The 12962-nt window shown below is 37.1% G+C and overlaps 2 protein-coding genes across 2 annotated transcripts in view; both read left to right on the forward strand.

Annotated features, from left to right (window-relative positions):
- Positions 1 to 1554: 1554 nt before the first annotated feature.
- LOC135652533 (actin-depolymerizing factor 1-like) lies at positions 1555 to 2852 on the forward strand. Its single transcript, XM_065173528.1, has 3 exons — positions 1555 to 1648; positions 1775 to 2040; positions 2498 to 2852. The coding sequence occupies exons 1-3, from the start codon at positions 1646 to 1648 to the stop codon at positions 2646 to 2648; spliced, it is 420 nt and encodes a 139-aa protein (XP_065029600.1). The 5' UTR covers positions 1555 to 1645; the 3' UTR covers positions 2649 to 2852.
- Positions 2853 to 5810: 2958 nt separating this feature from the next.
- Positions 5811 to 12962, forward strand: part of LOC135652656 (BEACH domain-containing protein C2-like) — a 42748-nt gene continuing 35596 nt past the window's right edge. Inside the window, exons 1-3 of the mRNA XM_065173754.1 lie at positions 5811 to 8001; positions 10665 to 11452; positions 11892 to 12581. Of these exons, the coding sequence (XP_065029826.1) occupies positions 6093 to 8001; positions 10665 to 11452; positions 11892 to 12581 (3387 nt within the window). The 5' untranslated portion in view covers positions 5811 to 6092. The remainder of the gene's footprint in view (positions 8002 to 10664; positions 11453 to 11891; positions 12582 to 12962) is intronic.

Raw genomic sequence — 12962 nt, forward strand, 5'->3', positions numbered from 1 at the left:
AAAAGTAGTGTTTGGAATTTGGACTGTTGTGTTACCTCTTGGTGCCAATAATGAATGCATGCTCCTACATTCTTAGTTTCCTCTGATGGTTGGTCATTTTGCATGTAAAAGCTTCTTGATTCAGTTTTTCTATTTTACCTGAATTTAACTATCAGATGTGATGAACTTATTTCGGAAGGATCTTAATAGTGCATTGCTTTATTCCTTGTAAGTTCTTGTACCTTTGATGTCTTGGAGGTGAATTCAGATCCTACCATAGTGCATTTTACTTCAGAATGGGAATTACTTTGGCCTATCTTGAGGTCTTTATGAGATAATATGGTGCAAGTTTATGGAATCATGTTTGATTTTTTTTCTTCTTTTATTTGGGGGTTAGGGTTTGGCATAGCATTAAGCCATTAACCAATGGAATTGTTTTGTTGGATCATCAATTGGGAATTTAGATGCATCAAGTGTATATCCAAATGAGCATCAATTGGGAATTTAGATTGTGATGCAGAGGAGCCTTCCTAGGACAATAATTTTTTTCTGTGATGTGATTTAAGTTAAGAAAATAATCTTTTTATTTGCAGGAGTAAGACTATTAATATTAGTGGAAGAACATAATGATTGCTCTATGCCGATTATTGAACATTGGAGAATCCTTTGAAATGTTTGGTTGAGTATAAATTCTGAGTTTAACTGCTAGATTTATCGATTTTGATCGTAGGATCTATCAACTAAAATATATCCTTCAATCTTTGATAAATGAATTTGATACACTATCATCAAATTAATATATATTTTTAAAATATAATAATTCAATATCTAATATATTGTGTTTGAGACATGAAATCTTTTATATATATATATATAATTATATATTAAAATTGGCTAGACTTTCCTATTATTAAATTAAATAAAAATGAACACATAAAAAATATAAAATATTCCAATCAATTATTATTAATTATAGTTTACATTTTCACATAAATAAATTAAAAAAAGATCTTCTTTTAAGAACAGGTTATCAGTCTAAACCCAAGAAATTATCAGATCCAAAATTCTAATTAGATAAAGAGAAATAGACCATAATGTTGAAATATGCCAAAATATTCTTAAATTCCATCGGAAATCAAATAAATTAGTTGAAAGTAAATTATTTATGATAAATTTCATAACTAAGATTGGATGATTTGAACAAATCAAAGTGGTTAAAATTACTGTAATCGGAAGGTTTACTAAATCAAGTTCGAAAGTTCAAATCACCAATGGCGAGCGTGTTTTACGAACAAAACAAAGAACAAAAAAAAAAGCCTAAAAAATCAAAAGTCAAAGAAAAAAAAAATCAAAATTGGTAGTTGATTTTAATTCAAACGACACAAATTTAAAGCTCGAATTACCACAAACCGAAACTATAAACACGAAAATGGTGTCTCCTAATTCTGCGATGGCTGACAGATGTGTCGCCATTGTTTTAGATCCTGATGTCCATATAATAAGATGGATTGCCGGGTCAAAGCACCAGACGTGGCTGCATGCAAGCGCTTTGAGGAGCCCCACCATTTCCTCCCATCGAAGTCTTCCCCTTCTCCTCCTACAATCCTTTTGCCTTCATCCTTTCTCAGTCTTCTTCGGCCTGCTCGCCCCGCGTTGGAGAGAAACCATGGTAATCGAGCTCGTTCTCTCTCTCTCTCTCTATCGGTACCGTGTGTTCGGATTCGCCGATGGCGATTCGATGAACCACAGAAATGCATGTGATGGTTAACCTCTGTCCTTTTTCTTCGTTGGTAAGGCGAATTCGGCGTCGGGAATGGCGGTGAACGATGAGTGCAAGCTGATGTTCTTGGAGCTGAAGACCAAGAGGATCTACAGGTTTATCATCTTCAAGATCGACGAGAGGATACAGCAGGTGACGGTGGAGAAGCTGGGTCAGCCCGAGGAGACCTACGATGACTTCACGGCCTCCCTGCCGGCTGATGAATGCCGCTACGCCGTCTTCGACTTCGACTTCGTCACCGACGAGAACTGCCAGAAGAGCAAGATCTTCTTCATATCATGGTAAGAAGAACGTTAGGAGAATCTGACCTTATGCATGTCTCGTTGCCCATAACGTTTCTTCTTCTTCTTCTTCTTCTTCTTCTTCACTGATGAGCCAACATCTCTTTCTTTCTTGGTATGGTTCATGGGGAGATCAAAAAAAAAAAAGGAAGAATTCGGAATTAGATTCCCTTCGCTTTCACTTCTTTATGATCAAAAACATAAATCAATAGATTCATCTCATCTAACGGCTTAATGGTATCAAACTGGTAGATCCTATGTATATCCTGATGGTATCAAACTGAATCAAACAAATAATGACTGATCTTAGCACATAACAAGAACAAGAGACTCCTATCTCTTCTCGGTGCACTGTCATCAGATAGTTTATGTGCATATATATATATATGGACAAATCAGTAGTTCAGTAAGAAAGAATTCATATTTCTGCTACTTTGACTATGTTCTTCCTGCACAGGGCACCTGACACCTCGAGGGTGAGGAGCAAGATGCTTTATGCAAGCTCAAAGGACAGGTTCAAGAGGGAGCTTGATGGGATACAGGTGGAGCTGCAAGCCACAGATCCCAGTGAGATGAGCATTGACATCGTGAAGGCCCGAGCTCTATAAGAGCTTCTGACCTTCTCACGATGAACTGATGAGTGATGGACATGTCTGTGATGCCATTAGGCTTTATGAGCCATGTCAAAGAATTGTTGTCTTTGGAAGTCAATTTCTTCATCGAAGTTTCAAGGAATTATAAAGCTGTCTTTTGCTCTTTCTTTCATATGTATATTAAGTTTCACATCAACGGGATTATGTTACTTCCTTCCATTTATAACTCTTAAAGGAATCTCTTCTTTCTTTAACTCTATAGAACAACTGCATGTGTTCTTTGACAAATACAATAAGCCTCGTCGTCTATTAATCATTCAGTTCAACAACTGCTATGAACCCTAAAATTATCCATTCAAGTAGCATATCAACCATTCATCAATAGAATTCCACATCAGGAGGAGGAATTAGGGAACAATTAAAATTAATGACTCTTGTTTTCCCCCTCCTCTTTTCACGTGTGAATCAAATTTGGATATCGGATGAATTAAGATTCAGATTTGAGTGCATAAATAGTTAAGGAAGTTTGGGTTCGAATTGAATGAAATTTTCATTACTTGTGATTATATTGTTAGATGATAAGTATAGTGAATTAGATTTGTTTTATTTTTGTTGGAAGAGCATGAAATAGAGTTCTGAGTAGATAAATATGTTTTATTTTTGCCAATTTTAATGTTCTATTAGGATCATTAATTTCTTCATTTATATTTTTTACCTATTTTTTGAATTTTATTGTTGACTGCGGATAAAGCCTTGGATTAATTATTTTGAAGGGCGATTTACAGAAGATTTCCTTTTTTACCTTAAAAGGCATCTGCTATTTTTATAGTGTTTTTATTGTGATAATGAAAGCATTGTAACACTTATAGTGTTTGAGTGATATTATTAATAAATTATTATAAATACCTATTTAAAATTTAGTATGATATATTAAATGGTTTCATTCTATTTGGCACACTTATAGTATCTTTTCAATATCATTGTAATGTTTTTATTGATATTATAAATGATATCATATTATGTGTATGTTATTATTATTATTATTATTATTATTATTCAAGGACCAATATCAATTTTTTTATATTTATAATTAGTTTGATTGAGATTACAAGTCCATTTGCATCATTTAGGGTTTTCAAATAGATTTTAAAATATTTATATTGTAGTGGTAAGCGACTATAACAAACTTAAGTGCTTCACTTACTGATGAGAAATATTTAACACATTATTTGAAACAAATATACTATTCGAAAAAAAGAAAAAAGGTAATGTCTTTTTAAAAAACGATAAAATTTTCACGAAAATTCTCCGATATCCAACCATTATTCACTATTTTTGCTTGATTAATGGAATGATATTGATTAAAAAAAAAGATGTGGATTTTACAAAAGAATAATAACAGATAAAAATAACAAATCTTAGATGATTGTGCATATTTAAATATCTCGAAAAAAAGGTGAAGCATTTAACGAAAAGGATAAACTTATATTTTAAAAATCATGATGATATATTAGTTAGTCTTGGCAAGAAATGGCTAGCTGAATTTTTATTGATAATAAATATCAATTTATACATACAAAGAGGTTGCAAAAATGTTAATTATATTATTTTTTTCAATCAATAACAAATATAAAATATTCATTAAATTATTTTATAATTTAGGAGATCATAGTCTTCATTATTAATGGAATCATCATAATATGTTATCATTTTTTTATAATTTAGAATTATAATAACATAATAACAAATTATTGATAAGATCATGATAATCTTATCATGATTTAATAATTCCATTCCTAATATGCTCTTACATGATAATGCTTCCATTAGAGACACTGATCTTGGACATAAGTAGAAGGAATTACTAACGTGACAAAGGCTTGATTAAAAGATAATGAAATTGAGTATATCGAGAGGTATAATTTGTAGATGTGAGTTAAGAGAAGTTTGAACTGTGGTTAATAGAGCCAATAGTATTTTTAAGAATAAAAGAGTTAGGGGTGTTATGATATGAGTGCTAGTTAAAAGAGATATTACTAACAATATAAAAAATAAAGAAAAAAAGACACAAAACTGCTTATAAAAAAGAGAGGCTTGCTAGAATATAAAATTCAATAAAAATTATAATACTATCTTCAACCATGACGAAAGACAAGGTACAAAGTAATAATAGCAAAGAGTTATAAGGCTGCCTTGATGAAAAGATGATATACAAACTAATAATAGTAAAAAGTGGATAAAAAACAAAAATTATTTCGAGCATTTATTCACTCTTATAACAAGAGAATGACTAACTAAATATTTATTGATACCGAGCACCAATTTATATACATAAAAAGATTACAAAATATAATAATTATATAATTTTTAATTAATAATAAATATAAACAATATTTATTAAATTATTTTATAATTTAAAAAATCATGTTGAGATTATAATATTTATTATTGATAGAATCATGATAATATATTATCATAATTTCTACGATTCAAAATCATAATAACAAGTGTAATCGTCAAATATATTGATTATTTAAAAAAATTCTCATATTCTATTGTGGACTATTCGATTTGTAAATATACCAGAAAAAAATTATGAAACGGACAACAGTGACTAAATATCTTTATTCGACTTCTAACCAGTAAAATTTTACTTCTCCACCGCATTTCTAACCATGAAAAACATATGTTTATCCTCTTCCATTATATATTTTATTTTAAGGTAGATTGTAATCACCATCATTATAAGCTCAAACCATCAGGATTTGGTCAAATATATCGTCTATCGAAATAAGATAGTTAGACTAACGACATCAACTTTGCAACGCTAAGATTTCCACCCTGCCGTTAACGTTGATGTAAAACACTTAACAACACTACCCATCGTTTTCATTAGTTGTTTAGATCTTAAAATAGCTAAAATATTATTAAAATTATAGAATTTAATAGTCTCTGCTCTAATAATAAAACGACAGCCAAATGACCTATGTGTGTGTTAGTGTGCAAATATCAAAAGAGGGTCACGCCTACGAAATAGCCGAAAACCCCTACGCGAAACGGGCCGATTCTTCAACGGTTCGCCCCAGCCCAACCCAAACCCAGTCCATCCCCTCGTCTCTCCCTTTCGTCTCTCTCTCTCTCTCTCTCCTCTAATCTATCTCCGTTCTCGTTCATGCTTCCCATCTTTACCTAAACAATGAAATGAACCAGTTGTCTTCAATGTTGACCACCTCCAGATCTCCTGCCCTCCTCCTGCTTCCCTGACATTACCCTTCTTCCCCTCCCTGTCCCTGTCCCTCTCTCTCTTTAAGTCTTTGGTCAGATCTGTAGAATTTTGAGGCCTCTTCGTTTCTTTTTCCTTCCTCTGCTTTGCTTTGACGTCGTCTCCGTCTTCTTCTTCTTGTTCTTATTTTAATCTTATATTCCTTTTCCTAACCCTACGAAGAAGAAGTCTACAAAATGGAGGACAACCCGCACGAGCCGGCTGAGTCGTCCCAACCGGTCGATCGCGGCAGAGGCGAAGAGGCCCGCCTTGCCCTCTCCGGCGGCAGCCCCTCCAGCTCCCTCGCCGAGGACGACCTCTTCGAGCCCGTCTCCCTCAGAGATCTTGAAAACGCCGCCCCAGATCCCGATCCCGATCCCACTCCCACCCCGGCTCCCCTCCGCTTCTCCTCGGCCTCCGACGATCGGCACCGTCTTTCCGCCGCTTCCTCGCCCGCCGCCTCCGTCGCCCCCTTCTCCTCGCCCGCCGACATGGCGGGCGAGCTGCCTCCCAGCCCTTCGGAACCCGCGATCCATCCGTCCTCATCCTCCGCAAGCTTCGACTCGTATGTGTCCCCCCTCGGGTCGCCGGCCAAGCCGCGGTCGAAGCCGGCGTTGCCCGACGTCTCGCCGGAGGTCGTCCATCTGGTTGACTCCGCCATCATGGGGAAGGTGGATAGTTTGGAGAAGCTTAGGTCAGTGATCTCCGGGGAAGGGACCGACGGCGTTGGGGATGTTTCGAGAGCCGTGGTGGACGCGCTTCTCGCTACCATGGGCGGCGTGGAAGGTCTTGATGACATTGGTGGTGGCGGGAATGCGGATGCAAGTTCTCCGAGCGTGATGTTGAGCTCGAGGGCTGCGGTGGTTGCCGCAGAGTTGATCCCCTGGTTTCCCTGGGAAGGGGATTCTGGGACTTACATGTCGTCAAGGACTAGGATGGTTAAAGGTTTGCTTATGATCTTACGAGCATGCACAAGAAATCGAGCAATGTGCTCAGCTTCGGGTTTGTTAGGCACTCTTCTGCTATCTGCTGAGAAGATATTCATCGATTCAGTTAACCGCAGTTCCTGGGATGGCACATATTTATGCCAATGCATTCAGGTCTTGGCGGGACATTCTCTGAGTGTGCTTGATCTCCACAAATGGCTTGGTGTCATTAAGAATACCTTGCCGACTGACTGGGCAAAACCTTTGATGCTGGCATTGGAGAAGGCCATGGGGAGCAATGAGGCGAGAGGCCCTGCACACAGTTTTGAGTTTGATGGGGAGAGCTCTGGGTTGCTAGGTCCTGGGGATAGCCGATGGCCTTTCTACAATGGGTATGGATTTGCCACTTGGATTTATATAGAATCATTCTCAGACACCCTCAACACGGCAACCGCTGCTGCTGCTATTGCTGCAGCTGCAGCAGCAAAGTCAGGTAAGTCATCTGCCATGTCAGCAGCTGCAGCAGCTAGTGCGCTTGCGGGAGAAGGGACCACTCATATGCCTAGACTCTTCAGCTTTCTGTCTGCCGACAACCATGGAGTGGAGGCTTACTTCCATGGGCAGTTCTTGGTAGTGGAGTGTGGCAGTGGCAAGGGAAAGAAGGCTTCTTTGCACTTCACCCATGCATTCAGGCCTCGAAGCTGGTACTTTGTTGGGTTGGAACACACTTGCAAGCAAGGTTTGCTTGGAAAGGCTGAGAGTGAGTTGAGATTGTATGTAGATGGGAATCTGTATGAGAGCCGCCCGTTTGAGTTTCCACGCATCTCAAAGTCCTTGGCATTTTGCTGCATTGGGACGAACCCACCTCCCACCATGGCTGGACTTCAACGGCGGCGGCGACAATGTCCGTTATTTGCAGAGATGGGGCCTGTTTACATCTTTAAGGAACCGATTGGTCCAGAAAAAATGCTTCGACTGGCTTCCAGGGGAGGAGATGCACTTCCTTGTTTCGGAAATGCTGCTGGGTTTCCCTGGATGGGAGTGAATGATCATGCGAGGAGTCTGGCAGAAGAGAGCTTTTCATTGGATGCTGAGATTGCAACAAATCTGCATCTTTTGTATCACCCTAAACTGCTAAGCGGCCGGTATTGTCCGGATGCTTCACCTTCAGGTGCAGCAGGTTGGTCCATTCCCTCCTTTGCTACATCATGATGTTAGCCTTTGAATTGCTCTTTTTTAACATTACACATCTCTTTGTTTTTGTAAGCACATATGGCTTATCATTATAAAGCATTACTTAAAAAAGCAATGCTGGTATAACTAAGATTTGTGAACGTTTTGTCCATGAATAAAGTAAAAGGTCAGCTAACTATTTTGCAACTATAGTAGTCTTTGTGCTATCTTTCTACTGATGTTTTAAGTGGAAAATGTAATTATATTCTCAAGAATTTTTTTCTTTTACTTGACTTTGCATTAGCAAGAATAAGATGTCAGGAACTTAGCCAAATCTGAAAAAAATGTGGTTAAAGCTTTAATTTACTTCAACTTAAGTTCCTTTTTTAAGATCTCGAGTTATGCAATTGGTGGTAGTATGCAATGGGCAACTGCCTTCACATCTATCTGATTTAGTACCTAGTCCTGCTGGGTTAGCATTGGATGAAGCATGGTGCTCATGTGAACAAAATAAAGTACTGCAGAGAAGTGATATTGAAGAACTCATGGTTTTACTATAGTTGAAATTGTGATGATTCACATATTCTCTACAATGAATTTGAAATGGACCTTGAAAAGAGCTGACTTGTAGACTTATGGAGTAAAGCCAGCAATTCCTCTTCTTATTCCTCTCATACTGGCTCCTTATTAAATTTTGAAGATCTTAATGTAAATGAAGAACTAAAGCCTTCCCTTATCGATCTGAATGAGGATGACCTTATGTTACTAAATAGAAAGGACATTTGGACTTATAGTGGTCATTTTTATTATTATTCAGTTACTAAACCAATAGTAAGATATCTTTACGCATAGAAGAATATTCACATTAAAATCAATGGGAAGTAGAATAGCTAGAGATTTATTATTTCTCAAATCAGACCCTAAAATTTGACCTAATTATACTTGGCTTTATGCTTAAAATTGGTTCTCTTTTGGTGTTTTAACTAAGATAAATTGATCTACCAGTATGGTTGATGCAATCAAGAGATCCAATTTTGTAAGAGTAGAGATCTGGTGCCTTCACTAGTGGGCCTTAGTTGTAGTTGCAAAAAGTTTGATGTCATCTAGTGTCTAGTGTTGTAGCAAGGAGTTTTCCATGATAGAAAAACATATAGTTAAAATTTTGGATTAAAGAAGTGAAAGACATAGAGAAAAGATTCTGGAATGGAAGACTGGAGTTAGAAGTGTAATGAAACTGAAACAAAGACCAAGGGACGGGGATAACAAGGACACTGACCTTGAAGAAAAATATTATTTTTTTTAACATCATATCATATCCTACTCAAACACTAAGCACTTATATTTTGTAGATACATAGCATTGATTTGATTTTCTCCAGCCATTTGCGGCCTTCTCTTGCCTTTGGACCTAATTGTTCTTGACATTCTGGGCTCTCATGCCTATTGGATAGCCCAATTACTAACATCGTATTTCAAATAACATACCAAAGCACCTGTTGATCCATATGTTTGAGTCAAATCATCCTTCAGTTACTTTTGTGCACACGAGATCCATAGTGTTAACAAGAACTATCACATTGTTGTGCTATCTTGTCTTCAGTGCTTTCCTGATACAAATTGTGGCACTGCCGTCAATAGATTTTTATTTGTAAATTGTAGACCATGTCAGGTAGGTAAATGCTGAAGCCTATTTTCATTCCATGCAATGACATACTGTGCTTCTTTCTTTGCTGGTAAAACTGAAGTCTTGCCTTTTTTTTTTCTTGGGCCACCAGATGTTACACGACTGTATACCCTGCTTCATGGTTCTAAATAGTAAATACCAATATGTTTCTAAATCTTAAGGGACTACTACGGTGCGATATGCCTGAATACACCAGCAAAAGCGGCTAGGAACTATTTATACATATATCTATGGCTGATATGCTAGTATACCAATATGATATAGAAGGTATAATTGGTATATCACAACATTTGAACCTATGGCATGCCTGCATCTTGCTAGCATAGCATCAATTGACATGACAGTCTTTGGTTAGCCTTGATGAGATGGAATTTTGTATGCTTAAATTGCACAGATGATTTTTCTTCTATACAATTATTGTTACTTATCAATATCATACAATTGGCTTTGGTTATCAGATATCTTTGGCCTGGCAAGGTTCTATCCGTATTGTAATATTTTTGTTTGCCTCAGTAAGAAAAGGTCCATCTCTAGTTTCTCTTTACCTTCAGCATTGTTGCAACCTATGTTTCAGTTTTCTCCAATTTATGAGAGCAGTTGAGTATTAATTTACTGAAGTTTGGCCAAATAATGAAGCATTGAACTTATTGGGTTATACCACAATATGATAATCTTTGTAAGAAGAATATATTATCATGTTCACATTGATAGTTATAAGGACCTCATAAATCTTTGTAGCATGAATTAAATCATATGTTATTGCAGATCATCTTGACTGGATTTCGCAAGTATATTTTGATTTTCTGGTTTTCATCTTTTGTTGTGTTAAAACATACTTCACAATCTTTTTTGACTCATGTGAAGCAGCTCATTTTTGTTTTGTTTTATTCATATTTCTTCCGAGGTGTTGTTTGATTTTACTGTTCTTCTATAGTTTCATTTTAGTGTCTTCGGTTCAGTTATTGTTTATGCTCATTACTTTTCCAGGTATTCACCGAAGACCTGCCGAGGTCCTTGGGCTGGTTCATGTTGCTTCTCGTGTACGCCCAACGGAAGCATTATGGGCCTTAGCCTATGGGGGTCCAATGGCTTTGCTTCCAATGACAATAAGCAATGTCCAGACAGAAAGCCAAGAACCTATACTTGGTGATTTTCATTTGTCTGTTGCAACTACTTCCCTTTCTGCCCCTATTTTCAGAATTATCTCCGTAGCTATTCAACATCCTGGAAATAACGAAGAGTTATGTCGGACCCGGGCACCTGAACTTTTGTCAAGGGTTTTACATTATCTGGTGCAGACACTCTCTAAACTGGCACTTGGAAAGCAACATGGATTGAGTGACGAGGAGCTTGTTGCTGCTATTGTTTCTCTGTGTCAATCTCAGAAACACAATAAAAAACTCAAAGTAGAGCTTTTTAGTACTTTGCTGTTGGATTTGAAGATATGGAGTCTGTGCAATTACGGTTTGCAAAAGAAGCTCCTTTCTTCACTTTCAGACATGGTATTCACCGAATCATTAGTCATGAGGGAAGCAAACGCCTTGCAAATGCTTCTTGATGGCTGCAGAAGATGCTATTGGATTGTTCGTGAAAAAGATTCAGTTGATACTTTTTCACTTAATGGGACATCAAGGCCTGTTGGTGAAGTGAATTCACTGGTTGATGAGCTCTTAGTGGTTATTGAACTTTTAATAGGTGCAGCATCACCTTCATTGGCGGCTGATGATGTTCGGTGTTTGATTGGTTTTCTGGTTGACTGTCCACAGCCTAATCAGGTATATTACTGGATTTTTCCAAAATTGCCTGCATAATGCTGTTATGTATGAGACAAATGGTGCTTTTGTTTTTTCTAATGGGTTCTATGATTTAAATTTTTTAATATTTTATTGATTATCTTTTGTTCTCTGGTAATGGTCATATATTTAACTTCTTTAATGCTCATTGGATATCTAGCAGCATCTTTCTGCACTTACAGTGGAGCTTTATTTAACATTGTTCTTCTTGTTAGTAGAAGTCAATTATGCATTCATGATGTGATTATCAAAACTTAGAGCGTGTATTTTTCTTGCTATTATCCCCTTCTCCTTTGGTATTAAAATCTGCCCTTTTTTCAACCACATTGTTTTTATATTATTAGAATGGACATATAAGTCTTTTCAGTGTGTCTAAACTTTGTCCTCTTCTTGATTGGAAACTAATTGTTTGTTATTTCAGGTTGCTAGGGTGTTGCACTTATTCTATAGATTGGTGGTGCAGCCCAATACATCTCGGGCTAGCACGTTTGCACAGTCCTTCATATCTTGTGGTGGAATAGAAACACTGCTGGTTCTTCTGCAGAGGGAAGTAAAAACTGGGAACCATAATATCTTGTCTCGTTCTGGTGAAAGTGATGCAGATAATGTATTGAAAAATTGTTCTGCACAGGAAACCAGTCTGGGTGATCAATTAGAATTATCTGATGAAAAGGAGTCAGCTTCTAATGGAAAGAACTTAGTTTCAAAATCCTTGAACAGTGATCATGGCTCTTTTAAGGTTTCATTGGCTGCAAACATTGAAAGAATGATATCTGCTCCTGAGAATCAGCTTGTAAAGAATCTGGGAGGCATTGGTTTCTCAATTACTGCTGACAGTGCTAGAAACAATGTCTATAACATTGATGATGGTGATGGAATTGTTGTTGGAATTCTCAGTCTTTTGGGTGCTCTTGTCACAAACGGTCATCTGAAAATTGTCTCAAATACTACTACAACTCCATCTGGTAATATTCTTAGTACAGGTCCTGAAGGAGGCACCATGTTTGATGACAAAGTGTCCTTGCTCCTTTTTGCATTACAGAAAGCTTTTCAAGCTGCTCCACGGAAGCTTATGACCACCAACGTCTATACTGCTTTATTGGGTGCCACGGTATGCATTCTTATTTTATCAGGTCAATTCGAATATCTTAGCTACATAACTCTGCCAGTTTATCACAAAGATTTTTTGTGTGAACTGAGGATCAAAAAGAGAAGAACGGAAGGGAGGCAGATATCTAGTTTGGATGAGTAAAGAGATCTATAAGATTCATGGTGAAATAATTGGAAACTAGAGATTAAAACTGGGGAGCTGTTGTTTGAAAGTTAACAATCCCCTAGTTTTTATCCTCTTGTTTGTCAACCATGACTGATGGTATATTACAAGGATTTTCATGTTAGCTATCATGCTTGCTTTGCTCCTAGTTTGACATGGTATCGGCAATGAGCCATTTAGGCCATGTTTGCTCTTGCTTTGAATACTGTTGAAACTTGT

This window comes from Musa acuminata, chromosome BXJ3-11 (genome assembly GCF_036884655.1).
Source record: "Musa acuminata AAA Group cultivar baxijiao chromosome BXJ3-11, Cavendish_Baxijiao_AAA, whole genome shotgun sequence".
Classification (NCBI taxonomy): domain Eukaryota; kingdom Viridiplantae; phylum Streptophyta; class Magnoliopsida; order Zingiberales; family Musaceae; genus Musa; species Musa acuminata.